The sequence below is a fragment of the Trachurus trachurus genome (genome assembly GCF_905171665.1).
Source record: "Trachurus trachurus genome assembly, chromosome: 9".
Taxonomy (NCBI): Eukaryota; Metazoa; Chordata; class Actinopteri; order Carangiformes; family Carangidae; genus Trachurus; species Trachurus trachurus.
The window spans coordinates 19,298,696-19,317,278 of NC_139895.1; the positions used below are offsets into that span (position 1 = coordinate 19,298,696).

An 18,583-nucleotide genomic window follows, 5' to 3' on the forward strand; every position below is an offset into this window, starting at 1 on the left:
AGACAAAACTATTGGTTATATGTACCTTCATAAAATAACTTCTACCCCATAATTGCTTATTAGTTGTTGTTTCTTGGCTAAAGATACAACCAGTCTTCAACAAATGGCAGCCCTGGAGCTCACAAGAATGTAGAAATATTTGCTGTGGTTGGAGTCATATAAACTAACCCCTCTCAGGTGGGGTTCAGACAGTAACAGGAGTCAGGTTGTTTCAGCACATCTCCTCTTTACACGAGGCAGTCCTCATGTCATAGAACAGAACGAATAAAAAAGATCCCCTTTCACACATATCTCCCAAAATAATCCCCCAAACAATCACAAGAACAACAACAAAGCAAAGATTCAAGACCCCCCCCCCACCCCCCTACTTCCCTTCTTGCACCTCACCAGCATGGTTTGCAGGAGGATAAGAAACACCCCTCCACCTACTTCATCATCTCAACATATAAAACAGAGAGATTCCTATGTACACTGATCTCTATCTTCTGACTTTGTAGCTTAGCCGTAATGTATTTGTTGTACCACCCCATGACTGACTCTAACCACCACGCCTCCTCCTTCTGCTCCTTCTCCTTCTCCTCCTCTTCCTCCTGAACCAACTGTATCCTTAGAAACTCCTCATATGGAGGTGCCCCTGTCTGGATCATTGCCATATCCAAAGTTGGGTCCTGGACCTGTGGGCTGGTAGGGGATGGAGGACATTGTTTTAATGGGGCTGCGGAAGAAGCCACCGTTGGGGGCCCTCTGCCTGAAAGGGCCCACCCCGCCAGTCCGGTGGTCCTGGAGAACGCCCCCGCCACCGCTACCGAAACCAGCGGAAAATCCAGCGGCAGCTTTGGCAGAGAGGCTGCGGCTGAGGGTCTGGATCTGCTCAGGGATGAAGGTGGTGGTGGTAATGTGGGTGTTGCGGAAATCACTGATTTGCTCGAGAGCCTGGCGTGCAGCAGGCAGAGCATCCATGTCAAGGGGTGTTAAATCGACGGAAGAGGTGGAGAATTGCTTGTGGGGGCTCTCATCCTCGGTGCACAAGCTGTTAACCCGGCGGTGTAGGTGCTCCAGGTCGATCTCCTTATCGTCCTGCAGGTGGGGAGGGGCAGGGGGAGGAGCAGGGTGCAGAAGAGGAAGCAGTGGTGATAAATGATAGAAGGGAAGAGAGGTTGATGAGAGGGGAAGTAAATTGGGAAGAATATGGGGTGGGAAGTACAATATTCGAAAGGAAGGATGAGAAGGGACCAGAAAGGAGAAAGTTCCCATAACAGTGTTTAATGATGAGGGAGGGGGGTGAAGGAAGACGAAGAGAGAGAGAAATAGAGAAGGAAACAGTAGGACAGAACAAAGGATAAGGAAAGAAGAGAAAGGAAGTAAAAGAAAGGCAGGGCAAATAGAGAGGTAGGGAAATGAAGGAAAAGGATATATTTTGAAAAGGGGAGAAGGGCAGTGATGGATTGTTTGGAACAAAGCATCGGGGATGGGATATAATCCGTCCAACCAATATGAATGGATAATTGGAATAATGGTGAAAGCAGGAGAACAGTGTTGACCAAAGCAGATGATGACACAATGAGGAATAGAGGGCATGCACATGGCCAAACAAAAGTTTTGGCACAATTAAAAAAAGGATTCAAGTCGAGGTAAGCACAGTGGTTGAGTGTGAGAATGAGGGTGAAACAAAAAAAACAGCAATTAATAAATGTTGGATGGAAGGTGAACATGAATGTGATGGGAAGCCAGGAGAGCGAGAGAGAGGAGGGGAAAGATGGAGGGAAGGATACAGAAGCACACTCTGAGCTGAGGATATTGAAAGAGAAACATAAATACACTTCTACAAGGTCTTAAAGGGAGTGCAGATAATCTGGAATACACACACTGCAGTCATGCTGCGTGCTCTGCATTCCAGGGTGTTAGGTCTATCATTGAGCAAGCGTTACCATACATTATCTAATATTACTCTACAAAAATAACTGACATTATAGAGGGCAGTCCAAATACTTAAAAAAATTACCATACTCATATTACCTATGTGTTCCTGCTTCTTGTCACGTGGATTGCATTCTGGCCATCATGCCAAAAAAATTCACATTGAGATTGACATCTCATTTTCAAGTGAATCTTTTCCAGGCCACATACAATTCATCACTGCAGCTGTTACAACTTATCTATCAACTGCATTATACATAGTAAATGCATTAAATTCAATCAAACAATACTTAACATTCTTAACAATCTAAACAAGTCCACCTATAGACAAGCACATACTTCAGCTTTAATTTAACTTATAGAATAAGGTAAATGAAACTTATAAGAATTACAGAGCATTCATTATATGACTATATTCACAAATAACTTATCCACATGGTCTAAAAGATGGTAACACTCAGTGGGAGGTGTTTCATGCTTTCACTGGATAGGGGAAGGTGGACAGTAGTGGAGGGGAGCTCAGTTTGCAATGGATGAGGCGAGGATATAGAGTGAGGAGAGGGCTCAGGAGAACTGAGTTAGAAGATGTTGGAAAACTCTGAAATGTTTGACTTGTCTACAAACGCGGCAATGTGCTTCTCTAGGTTTACATAGGTGGGCTGGCTTAGGGATGCCGTTAGGGTCTCGGAGGTAGGTGGTGGGTAGCGTGGGGTGTCACATACGTAGGTTCAGGGGTCTCACTTTGGTGTTTCAGACATTGTGTGGGTACATGGGGTTTTGTGAGTAAAAGGGTCACATCACTGAGGGTAAAAGTAGATTTACTGACCGTGTCCTTCTGGTGGGGACTTTGGCCCTACTGTACGAAGCTCACGCACAGAGTGGACCAACAGTGGCGCCCCCTGGTTGCCGTCTAAGGAGGGGACAGTGCGGGGAAGGAGTGGACGAGGGGGCGCTAATGTTTGCCGTGACACTATCATACACACACTAAATGTTTGAAGGAGGGATTATTGAAGGGGTAGAGTTGGTATCAAAAGAAAATGAAGGGGAGTGAAAGAGAAGAGTGAATCACAAATGGTCAGTGTGCTGTTCATGAAGGAGATCAATGGGCAACTACGAGGAGTGCTTGAATAGGACTGAGGAAAGGAGAGGTGGAAGGTTTTCATGGAAAAGTGGTACCAGATGGCATTTTTATTGCAATGAAGCACCCTCCCAGTTGTACTGTAACATTGTGGAAGAGAGGTTGACACTGAATCCCCTTACTGACAAATAGAATCATATATATCTAGGTACGTGAAATGTACTTAATATACATCTCTAATTTACTACATTTTATAAAGGCATTATATTGGACAACAAAGCCAGGTTTAGACCACAAAATGGTTTTTGGCTTCAGATGTAATAAAATCTCTATGGTACATAAAATAAATCCTCCATTGCAGACTTGACCTGAATATACAGTATATATATACTGAGCATGAAACTTTGACTGTCTGGTCAAAGATGATGCTCGATTTGCCTCTAGATAGAGAGACAGCACCATCTAATGGCAGAAAGGCATCATTGCACATATAGTCAACTGGCAACTTGCCAGGTAAATAAATGTTTTTGAAAGAGGTACATTTGTTTCCAGCTGAGCTTTGCTGCACTGTGAACACCAAAGTTTGAACCTTTCTCCCTGATGTGCGTCATTTATCGAATTTCATTAATATTTATATATCATGACACTTCAAATAACAGCCTTCTTCAAGCATTACTAACCAATGATTTATTTTTTTTTATCTTCTATTGTATGTATAACCTTGGGGTGGGAGGTGAGGTGGTGAAGGTGGTCATTCTCATTTTGGGAGTGAGCTCGGAGGGGTTGGTGGGTTCGTAGGAGTGCTGCACGATCAGGGCGCAGGGAATGTCGCAGCATGCTGGGGGCTGGTAATGGGTGGCAGTAGGGGCAGTGGTGTTGGTAGTGTTGGGCGTCTGGTTCTGGGTCTGACCACCCAGGGCAAGAGGATGCTCATTGGGGCTGTGAGGGCACGGGTCGGCAGCTTGCCTGGCAGATGAGCCATCTGCCTGTGTTTGGTGTGAGTGTGTGAAGTGTACATGGTTGTGTGTGAGGAAAAAAGGGACAGGAGGAGAGGGACAGAAAGAGAGAGGGGGATGAAAGAGAGATGTGGAGTAAGTAATATAGATGTGTTTGTGTGTTTGTGTGCATGCAAGTTGAGCGGGAAGATTAAAACAAGCCCCCACCCCCCCAAAGAAAAGGAAAAAAAAGAAGCCAAATATACACACGGGCAGACAATGGGCAGACGGCGGAGACAGAGAAGGGATGAGTGACAGACAAGATCAGGCAAATGGACGGTAGGGTGGAGGAGAGAGAGAAGTCAATTGGAGAGACAGACGGGTGGGGGGTGAGCGAGAAGAAAGACATGGCAGTCAGTCAGCACACACAGTTAAGCAGGTCGTTCTGTGTTTTGTCTTCAGAGAGACATACACACAGTTGTTATATACCTGGAAAGGGGAGATGTTTAAATGGCATTTTGAATTGCTCTCTCCCTCTCTCTCTCTCCCCCTCGCCCGCTACACCCCTCAACACAGTGTACTTATCTACAAAAACAAAACATGAGACAAAATATGAGAGCTTTGAGCCACAGTGACACAGATCATTGTGTAGAGTTAGAACGAGAAGACTGACAATTCCCATCCAAACCAGGAAGATTCAGGTCAGCTGTTTTTTGGTGTATCAAAGAAAATGATACACGAGGAAGTGCCTGCTCTTCTCATGCTAAGTCTACATGGATTATATGAAATATCAGACATGGTCAAAACCACAGATGTAACCATTATGGAAGAGTTCTGACAATGAAAATTATCTCTATTTTGGCAGCAGTAGAGTCACTTCTGCGTTTTGAATTTGTGCAGATGTTGTAAAATCCAATGACAGAACTCTTTCATACAAACCTGTGCAGGAACATATATAGGCCAAAAAGGCTAAAGCAATGTATCCGCCCTGTTATGACTGAAATGGGCCTCGAGACACTTTGACATTCAGCAAATAGCTTGTCATAAGAATCAAGATGTCAAAATTTAGACTTGCCTCCGAAGCAGCGTTAAGGGCACCTTGATCCATTTTTCATCAGATACAGTGCTATCATTACAAACACACACCCCCAATATCACACACCCAACCCAAAATGAGTTCAGATGCTTTGAGCACAGTGAAAGAGTAGCAATACAGAGGAGGACTAATTTCCAAAAAGTGTTACCACATTTACAAAAGGAACACACTGTACTGCACTGTGGTTGTAATTCATTTGACTAAAATGTATACTAGCAAACTCCAGGGACACAGTTAGACAATCCCTTTTTATTTGGTGTACATAATATCCGTGTTATGCATGCTCAATCACGAAACAGCTCCTTTACTGGTAATCCACATGAGTCGGCTCTGCGGAAGTGTGTGCGTTTGTGTCTGTGATTGTTAAACCCACGTCGAAACAAGTGAACATCGAGAAGCAGCCCCCAGTGTCACCATTGCACCACACACAACACGGAACCACAACACAGACACAAACATTGACAGAGAGCCCACAGTCAGAAGCAGTTAACACAGCATTACAGCATAAGGTATGAATGCAAAGGCACGTGAAGACAGTATGCACAGTGTGTGATTATGCATGTTTTAGTACGTATAAAGAACAGACACAAACAGCTTAGCTGAATTAGTTTGAACAGCGGAGTTGTGCATTTTCATGTATGCAGAAAGCATGTATGGGTACATGTACTGTAAGTGGAAAGTGGGGATGAAATGTTGGCCATACAGTTTGATGGATGAACATAGTCATGATTTATGTATTTACTAATTTTCAGTGAATCACATCCATCTTTAGTTGTGTGGGTGAGATAACCTGGATCTTGACTGCTTAGAGATGGAACAAACATAAAAACGGAAAAAACCCACTGGGGCTTATGAAGCGTGTTTAAAACAAACCAAGCAAATGTAGAGTATGTCTTGAATTAATGGGTTTCATGACATGGAATACCTGGCACAAAGTTTGAGCATCCATTATACTGATACAAGCCTGACGTGATGGAGGAGGTGAGTTAAATGCTGATGTGCATGCATGTGAGAAGGCAAGCTCATCAGTGTGTGTGTGTATCTGTATGAGGGGCCATATTGGGAATAGTGTCCTCTTCATGGGGAGCAAATTAGCACATGCCTTTTAATTTTCTCAATACAAATGTTTGAGGGTGTAAGTGATGAGACCCAACTGATACTGCACAAAACTTGAACACTGACTGATGTTATATCTGGATATTATATTCAGTAATAAATCGTACACTCTCTAATAGTGGGCAAAACCATAGGAAACACTATGGCAGATATTAGACGGAATTCTCTATACAGTAAATCTCTCACTGCGTGGGAGTAAGGTGCTGGATGTAGAGTCCTCATGCCAAGTCTGCACTTCATATTTGAGGTGCCAGTGTATCTCACTAAGCCAAGTCTTCTTGATCCATTCATAAATCATGAATCAGCAGGATTTCCTGTTTTATGTGAAGTTTGCAAAAATGCACAGGGGCCTGCGTGCTCCTCTCGGCCCAGCCCGATGGTCTCAAGTGATGTTAGCGTTCACTGTGACGGCGAGACAGAGAGAGAGTTCTTCATTTAAACTGACAGGGAGCAAGGCGTCTGGCGGAGTTAATTACAAGCTTTATGGTTTGCTTCACTTTATTAATTCAACTTTAGGAAGTTAGATGACATTAAACACACCAGACTTACTCCATTGGCCATGACTAAGGCCAAATTGCATGCAGACGCAGACTTTTCCCCAGCCGATAAAACGCAACATATGCAATTTATCTAATTAGCTGCTTTGAAGTTGACTAAAATTTGTCTTCCGTCCTCCACTGAGTCAGGATAGGCTGCAGACCTGCAGTGCTACCATTCTGACTCTCCCCTCTTCTGTTCTCAGGAACCATCTTAGCAGCTAGATTTCCATCTTTTCAAATGGTGATTGTGTGGTATCTTCACTCTTTTTACATACATTATGACAAGAGTTTTTAAATGGTAATATGAATATCTCAGCCAAATTAAAAACTTTGATGAAGTGAGCTCTATTTCTAATTTGTAGTGGCCTTTCCAGACAAGTGGTCTGTGAGTATGTTGGAGACAAACTGTTAAGCACACTCAAAGAGTTGAGGTAAATATATTATTCCAGTCATTAAGATAGCAGATACAGCAATCGTTCAAATAGTGATAAAAACGATGCAGTGGAGCAGTGACTGTGGCATTCATGTTGTTACACATGAAAAGTGTTGAATAACAAGCTCTAGAGTAAGTTCAAATCTGATGCAGCCTGCCCAATTTTGGTGTCGGAGAGGTGTGGATGCAGGGGGTTTTGGATGCTGTTCGATGATCCGACAAGATTTTGTTTGAAGTACACTGACCCCTTTAGCTTCAGTGGTTACTCTAAGGAACCCTTGAGCCAAACTACTGACAATCAATAGGTCAATGTTTTGGCAGGGTGAGGGATAAAAGTCTGAGGTCAACCATCAAAACAATCATGGCTGACTGAGCCACCTTCATTTTCACCATGGAAGCACCAATAAGGCTCTTCCAATAATGCACTATTAGCTCATACTTAATTTGACTATCCCATTGCTTTTCTCCCACTGATATCCACATGCTTTGTCCTCATAGCATGAAAAAAACAAATAACTTAGAAATGATAGCCCCTTATTGAGCCACTGGACTATATAAAAGGCTCAGATTTTAAATGTCACCAAACTGCATTACAATAAGAGTGTCCATGTGTGGTTTATAAATCAATAGTAGTGATTTCCTTCTGTCCAACAAGTCCTCCAGCTTCAGTGATCATATAGATTGCTTGTCACTGTCATTGGTTACAATCTACATAATATACCACCAGCAAGCATGTCAGACCTTCATTGTCATAATAATGGTCATGGTTTGGTTAGGTTTATGGAAAATATTATGATTTGGGTTGAAGTCAGTTCCTCCGTAAAATTAGAGGGCATTTGCTGCCATGGTGACAATATCAAATATATATTATTTAAGGTTGTAGAACAGTAATGGATAAAAGAAACAATTCTGACTACCAGTCTGAAACAGGTCTCCCGTGTCACAGTCCTGTGTTTCCTTCCACCCTGGCCTTCTCTGAAACCAACCTTTGCTCTGAAAAAACATCACATAACTTCCTCCTTTGCGAACATAACATTGGGTTGTAATAAGCTGCTCGCAAAGAAAACTTATGGGGTCGTTTTTCTCTCACACTCTCCTAGCTTTGTGACTGCCTGCTACTTTTATATGCAAAACCTTTAACAAGATCTACAAAGAGAATCAAAGGCTATAACCATTTAGATACCTGCTGTCCTTCCTATTCAGTGTTGCGACTACACTTCTGCCTCCTGTGCTCAGTCAGGGGCTGATTCCACTGGCTGCTCTCAGTGGCTAATGAAGATAGCGGGGGGCGGGTATGTTGCAGCTGAACCACACTGTGCTTAACATGACTTTGGACTCAACTGAAGCTTTAGTGTCTTTGTGGTTGCTCAGTGGTGGACAAAACTACTGGTCTGAATGACAGATTAAAGCTGGTAACTGAGCAGGGGACTGTTGGTGGGAGGTGGGGGGGTAAGCTGTTTGTGTATCTGTGTGTGTATAGTGGAGAAAAAAAAATCTTGCCTGTCAAATGAGAGAACACTGATAATGTTGAGTCAAATAAAAAATGCGCAATCTCTGTTTCAGTCACATACAATAAGGTCTCAACATGATGAGTGTTGGCAAGCTGGGTAAATATCTAATATATTTAAATTGATTTTACAAGAACAATTAGATGATGGGAGAAATTAACAATGCAGAAGAAACTAAATTAAGCTCTAGCAGACTGCAGTCAACCTCCTGTTGAATATATTACTCTGTTCCCACTGCAGCTTGTAGTCTAATGGCACATCATGCCAGACACATGGGGAACTTGCGTATGGCAAACTTACTAAGATAAGGGGAGTGTTCATGGGACTTTCTAGCCCCTTCTCGTTTATCCCAACACAGCATCAGCAAGTCTAGCCTTGAACTTTCTAACAAAGAATCTACATGGAGAGCAAGTAAACTTTAACAATTAAATATATAAATGAACAGAAAGCCCAAATGACATGTGATGAATAAAACTAATCACTTGCAACTACTGATCAGTTACAAGCAACTGCAGGTGGTTTATTTGACTGCAGTAAACAAAGCTGTATGAAACTCACAAATAGTTTGTCAAACAACCCTGTGAACACTGCAGTGATTAAAGCTAACAGGGCACATAATTCAAGTTACAAACCACATTTTTGGCTGTAAATAAAACACCAATTTCAGTTTTCTTGGTTGGATATTCCTGTCTGAATTAAACAAAGCATCTTTCTTCAATAGCTAGAAATTGCAGTGATGAATTGATGTAATAATCTGTAGTGATGCACTAGTGTTGGACCAGGCACTGCTCATTTAATCATTTGTAACGACTGATGAATAGACTTTTCATGTGGACACTTTTCTCTAAATTACTTCTGAGGGAAGTGGTGTTATTGGTCTTTTATCATGAAAAGTAACCTGACCTCACACTGAATCATCCTGGGCTTGGTCACAATTTCCATTCCCATCTTTTTGTCATCTTTTCCAATTTATTCTTGAACTTTAAATTGGCGAAACACCAAAGATTAAGGTGATGAGACAGACCTCTCTTACTTGATCCTCAAGGTAAAACAGAGATGTTCACACAGACAATCCTATAGTGAAATAGTTGTCAACCCCCCCTCCCCCATCGAAGCCGATTTTGGTAACCAGACGACCATATCCGTAATACATTTTAAGAGACCTTGAATATTCCCCTGATTTGTATAGCTAAGGATTGGAAGTTGAATGTAAGACAGTAATTCTCATTATCCAGTCATTATCTACAAGTTAACCTTTACCTGTATTTATCAAAGAGTTCCCTCAAAAGGGAATAGGCATTTGTGGAAGGTGCATTAATTTACCTGGTGGCAAAAAAAAACATTTTCTGCTAAAAATGAATCTGTGCTTCTTTATGACTCAGCCTAATTTGGTACCACCACATAAATAATAATCTGTGAACCAAAAGTTAAAATATTATTTCACACATAATTACATTCCTTTCAGTTCATCAGTGGCATGTTTTGCATACCAAATTGGCCACACTTGGCTGCAATTTCACAGTTTTGATTTAAGTCATTTACTCAAACACTTCCACCCTCTGTGTGTTTTGGTAAACATAGCAGTAGGCATGGGATGTGATGAGGTGGGTTGGGGTTGGAAATTGTTTTGGGAGCTGGTTCAAATGCTTTTTAAATCCCTTTGTGGATGAAAGGCTACTGAAATAGGAATGTTGCAATGATGTCATATTCTGGTTGAAAAGGGCACAGGCTTATGTAATTACAGTGCATTCATAGAAAATTTGGGCTGTTCCTTGACAAATTCACCTTTCTAGTCTATGGTGGATCTAACAGAGCTATATCATAACAGTGCTGCACTAGTAAGATGTTGCAAACATCACTTTGATTGCTCCAATTGATATTCCTGCTGAGGTGATCATCCGCACATCGGCTGATTGGATATTTCACAGAGTGCTGCTGCTAATTTACAAGGTGGAGGGTTGCCACTGTTTTGGAGAGAACGCTGGTATAAATATCCATGCTTAATACGATGAGTCAGTTTGTGACTCTGTCTTGGTCAAGGCACAGTGGAGCATTCCAGCAGGCCCTTAGGCTGTTTTGTTTGGTATTCTGCTTTTAATGTTGCCAGTGTCCCCTTTTCTCCAAAACATTAACTTTTCAGAAAGGTAAGTGGTTGATTACCCTGTTGACACTGACACATCTGGCCTGTTTTAAATTAATCAACACCGTAGCAGAATTAATAAATCATTTAAAAAGGTGGGATTTTGCAGCGGTACCACTAGTGCACCAGTGTTAGCAGGTTACTGAATACATAACAGGGTCAACAGAGCAGATACTCACTAGTTTTACATGAGTAAATATCGATTAATGCCACTAAATTATCCATATTAAGGTTCTAGACTGTGATTGTGAGTACTTTGACATTAATACATTTGTTGTCCTTAGGCTCTGTGCTTCTACACATTCAATTCGAACTAATGGATTATACATTTAAGTGTCAGGTCTCAGCTTTACTTAGACAAGATTTATGTCAAAAGTGAAAGAGCCATGAAGATCTTTTAACAGTTATTAGGGTTCCAAAGTAATTAGGTACCTCAGAATGCAAGGTACATGTTTTGCCAAAATCGGCAGCTGGGTATAAGCAGAGACCTGGTAGACCAAGGAGCAGTTAGGGATATGCTTTCCCTGTAAACAAAAGACTTAATGGGTGTAAGAAGAAAAAATGAATCTCTATCAAGCTGAGGGAAAAATGAACAGATCACGATCCAAAGCCACCACCGAATCTGTCAGACATGATGGTGGTTCTGTTATAGCTGGGGCATGTATGGTTGCCAGTGGAACTGTTGCGCTGACATTTATTGATGATTTTCCTGCTGACCGAGGCAGCAGGATTAATACAGAGATGCGTATAATATCACTCTGTTTGCTCACATTCATCTGAGCACATCAAAACTCATTGGACAACTTTTCAACGCTGTGCAGGAAAATGATTTTAAACGTTCAGCCAAAGCAACCAAAGAGCTTTTTATGGTAAAGAGGTGAAATAATCTGGACTGGCCGAGTCAGTCAACTGATCTCAATCAGTTTGAGTTGCATTCTACATGCTACAGTACATGCTGAAGACCAGACTAAAGCCAGAGAGACCCCTATACCAATCAAGTGAGTGAAGATATGGGAGAGTAGCACCAGGATCTGCTGTTGTCTGGGGAGCACTTGGGGGGACGTCAGGCAGTCATTAAATGCGAAGGATTTTTTTTTTAAACTATTTGACTTGTGTTTGTGTTAATCCGTCTAGTTACTCTTGAATCCCTGTCCGAAACTGTCCAAATAATCCAGACTCCTGACTATGAAAACATGTGATTACAACAACTCATTCAGACTCGAGACCATTACCCTGTTAGTGCAATGTGAATATGTCACGCAGGCCATGTTAGATTACATCATACGTAATATTAGACATCTTATTTGGCATTCATGTAATTGGCAATACTTTAGTTAAACTAATGAGGGCAAAAACAGAATAGCACAAATTAAAAATAAACATCCTCTCCAATTAAGTCGAGTTAAATTTGTTGCTTAATACAATTTGAACTCCCATTCAATTTCATTTTGGCTGTGAGTGTCTCTTTGGTTAATCATTTTGATCATTTGACAGTAACTTTAATTAGGAAAACAATTAGAATTAAAAACATGACAGGATATTTTGTAAGTGTACAGGCCCACTGAGATCATGATTATTGGTGATCAAGTGAAATAAGCACAATATTCTCAGAGTTTGACTCATTATTTCTCTTTCTACATACCTTTGTGCACACAAGACTGCACAGCACTATATGCGCAAAACCATGCAAAAGATCAATGCCAGTTCTCTCAGTGCAGCGCTAATACAGCACCTCCAAGATTCATTTTGACAGATGTGTAAATTAAAGTTACAGCCTGTGGTAACAGACAGTATTGTTGATGTTGCCTGTGCGAAATTTACTTCAGGGGTAGTGACACTGACACCACAGGAGGTTTTTAGAATATCTGGATGTTGTCAGTGTCACAACTCTGTCACTAAGAAAGCTCTTTTTATATTACCTCCTGCCTCATGCCTCTCTACTTTTAAGAACTTTTTCTTTTTTTGTAAACCTTAAACCTCTGGACACAAAGTCTGGAGTTCACACTACATCCTTCTTTTTGTGCCTGAAACTCAACCCATCGTCTATGCCACCACCATCTGTCCACTGTCTGTTATTACTTCTTCTCTTGGTAGTTTTTCCTAATAAATTACACTGCTCCATGGCTGTCCCTCAACATAGAGATGAGGAAGGATCTATTGTAGGCCCTGTACCTTTCTCGGTTCTGTTACTTCACTCTAAGCCACCCCTTCATCGCCTACCTCCTTGGAGGGGACCCTGGATCCCTTCCTCCGTGACCACCAGCTTTCCACCATGGCAATGAGGCAGGAGAGAACCACGCCAGCTGCCAGGACACAGAAAACTCCCGCAAAGCTGTGGATGTCCAGGGCGTTGCCACGCTGTCGTGTTTGGATTGAGCTGTAGAGGTCACAGGGGCTGTCCTTGGGCCACCACTTGAGCTTCAGTATATCCATGTCCCCGTTCTGTTGGAGCTCCAAAATCCTAGGAGATAAATGGAAAACACACATATATAAACTCTGAACACACAATCTTATCTTACATATTAGTCAATTGTAAATAGAATCTGTGAGGTGAAATCAGACAATTGATCCTTCTAATTTGAGGTTTCTAGAAAGTGGTCAGCACACACAAAAATAAACATTCATAAAAAAGTAGGTTTACAGGAATGAATGTGTTGGTAATCAGCCAGCAGCAAAATCCAGAAGAGTAACACACCACCATCCACAACAAGCTAAGTTACTACTGGGTATTATAATTTATGGTGTGAGTCCTACTTTAATGATCACAGAGTCAAAATGCTTCTTATCTTTCAAAACAATCACAGAGAATGAGAACAAATACACATTAATCAACCGCACGAACCCTGACAACACTGCAGCTTTGACTGCAGATGCTGTAACATCTCTCTTCCATTTGAGGGCAGTGTTTGCCAGTCCAAATCCTCCCTGATCTCTGACAACCATATTGGGCTGTCAAACTCATTATGGCTAACATTAATATGTTTTGCAGCACAGCGCAAGTACACTGCCACAATGTCATTATGCAGCCTAGCTTTAAGTCCCACGATTGATGGCTTCAGAGAGGATACAGCTCAGAGGTTGATAGGGTCCCTCTGTTAGGCTTCAGCTTATTATTTAACTGGGTCGTTCGTTTTGGGTTGGAGGGGAGCTGCAGACACACACACACACAGACAGACAGGCGCACAGAGATTCTGTTAGCATACGGCTGGGTATTTAACAGGAGCGAGGGGAACATGGAATGGCAGAGACTAAGAGGAAAAAAACTGTCTGGGAATGTGTGTTTATGTGCTAATGCATTTACCACCCAAGACATAAATCCTGGAACAGAAAACAAATGGATGCAAATTATGAACTTAAGCCACCACTGATTGACAGCAACACAGCTGAAACCCATTCAGGCATGAGTAGAATTAGAAATGTATCTATATGTATACTCAAGTTAACTTCAACAGGATTCATATTATAGGAACATGGAGACAGATGTTTGCAATTATGTGCAGAACTTCCTGAGGGCAAACGTCTCCTGAAATTTCAATGATAACATGCTGATATGAATGACGTTGCCCATCTCTCATCTTCCTTTTTCCTGATACAGAATGTGCAAAATGGACCAAAATCAATCAAGAAATGCAAATGAGTCCTGCAGACAGTTTACATAATTAATTTCATCCACAATAGCCACAAAAAACATGTCTCATTTCAATGTAAATCAGCAAAACAGGCTCACTACGTTGCTCTATAACCATGTCACTCTCATTTAGGGACATTCTCTTATCACTTCCTGGCCTATAAAGTGCTGGTGGGACTGGGGAACTACATGGTTAAAATGCCAATTGTGATTGTAACTGATTGGACAGGAAGAGAAGAGAAGAGAAGAGAAGAGAAGAGAAGAGAAGAGAAGAGAAGAGAAGAGAAGAGAAGAGAAGAGAAGAGAAGAGAAGAGAAGAGAAGAGAAGAGAAGAGAAACACAAAACACAAATTCTTACAGCAAATCCACCAATAGTCATTTTAATAGGAGATCATGTCCACCAACTGCTGGCTTGATTGTGAGATTGCTTGGATCTGACTAGCGCAGATTAGATTGGAAACAACTTTGTTTAGATGAACTGCAGTGTTGACACAAAACAAATTAAATCAACAGATTATACACTATAGTTCTGCAGTGGTAGTACGGCCTAGTTGTGTGCCCTGGGTATTAGATTTCTTAATTTAGGCCCAAACCTGAACCCGACCCCCCTCCCCCCAAAAAAGGCTAAAGGCTAACAATTTATACTAATTGGTTGGGTCGGGCTTGGGCTTTGGAGAAAAAAAAGTCTCTAACACAGTGATCAGGCCTGGCACCAGGATAAGGTTGCCGAGGAGGCACAGCTCTGCTTCATGTCAGAACTCAGAACCATGGATATCGTCGTGGTGTTTTCACCCAAGAGTCGCTGCCGCTCTCCTCTCTATTAATCTTGTTTCTCGTTCAGTATTTTATTTGATTTTGCTTATTTTCTACATGGTACGCAACTAGCTCAGGCTCAATATTGTATGTGATGATCTCGGGCGAGTTTGGCTTGGACTTCCACACTCTCGGATTGGTTCAGATCACGTTTGGATTTTTAGGCCCATTGAGAACTCAACTGGTTTTTATCCTGCTGGCATGGATACGTCTCCACATGTTTTCTGCATCTGTTCTTTTTCAGTAGTGCAGTGTGGGCCCTGCTCCCACTTTTTCTTTCTAAAATGTTTCTAACTTACTTTTGGACTGTAATGTTAGATAACAGACTTTTGCCCCTGATACTGATTCATGCTTGACCACTCGTTACTCCCTCTGAGTGCTACAATTCTGATTGCTGGTGGAGCAACGGTGCAAAAAAAAAAAAAAAAAGTGACTTTAATGTTGCATCCAGGGCACAGTTGATATGTCAGCTTCGGATGACTAAGATGAGATTTGAACAGTACCTGTTTTAATCAAAATTTGAACAGCATCCCACCAAGTTTGTTTTTAGTAGACGACAGTATCACAGAAAAACAAGTATAAATTAAAGTTAGAACAAGCCCTTTTTCCTGGATAAATGTTTTGCCTTAAACACAGTACTGACCTTTTCATCTATCACTCTGACAACAGATGCTTCTCTTTCACACACACACACACAAGGCTGCGCTCTGACAGACAGCTACAGACAAAGATGGATTACAGACAGACTAATGAGATGGAATAAGAGCAATCCCACCCATCAAAGAGGCAAGGCACTGTTTTGTCAAAATATTTCATCATTTCATTTCTTGCATGGAATTCAGCCAACTTCTAAAGATTTCTTGTTTGAATTGATGTCTTTTCATGTTTGTCAAAAGAAGAGGCATGCTTCATGTTTTGGAGTCGCTGTCTGTTATCTGTAGCTCAGGAGCTGATTGTTCTTATGTGTAACAAATGCAAAGTCATCCAGGTTTTATGTGGCACTTAAATAGTGGCAACAGGTGGTGGCATTTTCTTGTTTCATCCACTTTAACATTTGTGAACACAAATACTGTGGACAGTAAATCCCTTTGTGACAAAATGCTACAAAAGTTGTTTACTGCTGACCTTTGAGGGAAAACAGATAAACACTGGAAAGGATAATTAGCATTCGTTTCTTGGAGAGAGACATAGCGATGTCACTTGAAACAAAGAAACTGATGTTTTTATATTGTTATGTGGTGAGAGTACCGGGCCGGCTATATTAAGTTAAAAATCTCTTCTCTGATGAACACACTCACAAAAATTCCAACTAAATGCCAACCTTTTCCAATTCTAGACAATCAAAACCGTGCCAAACAAATTGATGAAGATGATCTAAAAGGCATACTCGCTAACTTGATTAAAGATCAAACTGACTTTCATCATAGAAATTGTTAGGTTGTGACTGAGCGGTATGTAACTTTGAGGGAGGATGGTGTGGAACAGATTTGCTATTCAGAACGGAGAGCGTTTTCTCTCTCCGATATTATGACCTGTCTGCCTGTGGAGCTCATCATCTATCATTCTGCAGTAATTGCCCTATCAGAGTTATGCAAAGGCTGCTTCCTGATAGGCTCTGGAATCAAACCAGAGCACTGACATGGACTCATAAGAACATTCAGGGGCACATGTACAATTACCTTACATTCATCTTATTGAGGTTAAGCTGCCTTTATCCTGCTCACAGCTAGACAAGTACACTGTTTCTAACTGGAGAATGTTTGAAGAAAACAATAAATGTAGGGTTGGAGATCCTATTTCGGAGCATTTTTTTTACTGAGTCAGTTGAAATCCTCTCAATAATTAAATTTAATGAAATTAATTAAATGTTTTTTCACAAAAATGAAAAAAGTCAGTCACCTGTGGAACGGACAATCCTGTAAAAACACCATCCAATCATCTTCAAGTCAATTGGATCGTGATATGTCAATAGAGCTGCCATTTGTGTCCCTCCCTCTGCACGTACCGCTCTTTGTGCACTAATCGTGCGTGCGATCAGAGTCTTCAATGAGTTATGAGCGTGGAAAAATGCCAGTAATCCAATGCACCACACTGAAGTCTGGTAGGTGGCAATATAGCTCTAAGCCTGATACTAGGTAGTTTATTATAATGTTAGGCGTTTTCTTTCATGTGAATGAGCCACGAAAAAAAAAAGCTGTTGGAAAGTTAGCGATGCTGACAGTATGCAACCAAGTAAAAATATAACTGGAATGGAATATGGGTTTGCCAGAGTAATTCTTGTGCTGATGATGTGTCAATCTCATCACTTATTGTGTATGGAAAAGGGTTATGAATGAATTCACAGATAAAATAAGTTATGTACAAGTTTAAAAGATGACGCATGGAGCTACTAGATAAGGTATACTTCAGCTTTGTAAGAGACGGTGAGCATGATTAATTTCTAAACTCACAAAAGCAGTTTCCACTGTGCTTCATTTATCTCTATCCCATGGCTGACAGTCAGGATGAAAGGCCACTACAAGCTGCCCGACAAAAAACATGGGGTTGAGTCAAAGGTTTCCCACATTATACCATCTGTCTAGATTTTTAAATTTGGCTGTTCACATTCAAAACACATCATAATTCTCTAATGCACAGTTTGTTCAGAAACAATGACAAAGCTAATGAGAGCTAGGAGCAAATTAAAGCTAATTAAAGCGTGCACATGTGTGTATATGTCATGGGCGTTATTACTTAAAGAAAGATCCACCACATTACACAGAGATTGATGGATTTCTCGCTAAAGCAGAGTAGACATAATCAGACAGCTCATTTATTCAAACCCAAAGCAGTGTGTTTTCCCCATGCACAGTTAATCTTAAAACATTTTTTCTTCAGTTTCACTCTGGACATATAGAATAATCAAGTGTGCATTTGTGTACAGTTAGATGTGGTTTCTTCCTTCCTTCAAGTGCTTCTTACTCAAGACATCACCAGTCAGCACACCGCTCCATGAAATATCAAGTAATAGATCAATTTAGTCCAAGTCAACACATTTACTCGTATTATTCAAAAAGCTGCTTTTCTGTTATTACTGCCTTTCCTACACAAGCAAACTGCGTCACTGAAGACTGACCTTTTGCAAAACCACTTTCAGGGTGTTGATGTTCAGGAAGTCATTGTAGATGTGAAGATGGGGGAACCAGCCTTTTCACTGGGGCAGGTAATATTTTTTCTGGTGTCTGATTGGGTCTGAGTGCTCAGTGGAATAATATACATGTGTATTAGGCCTTAATTTATAAGAATAGCATAAACTATATGACAGTGCATTCTGAGCCTGTGTAAAACAGGTATTAGAGGCACGTCGTGCTTTTTATGCAGGGGTTTCATGTCAACTGCAA

General features: G+C 41.2%; 1 protein-coding gene across 1 annotated transcript in view; it reads right to left on the bottom strand.

The window, feature by feature from the left end:
* Positions 1 to 618: 618 nt before the first annotated feature.
* grid2 (glutamate receptor, ionotropic, delta 2) overlaps positions 619 to 18,583 on the bottom strand; it is a gene marked incomplete at both ends in the record, with an annotated part of 509,482 nt that continues 491,517 nt past the window's right edge. Inside the window, 2 exons of the mRNA XM_083979111.1 lie at positions 619 to 1,077; positions 12,983 to 13,223. Coding sequence (XP_083835237.1) covers positions 619 to 1,077; positions 12,983 to 13,223 — 700 coding nt within the window. The remainder of the gene's footprint in view (positions 1,078 to 12,982; positions 13,224 to 18,583) is intronic.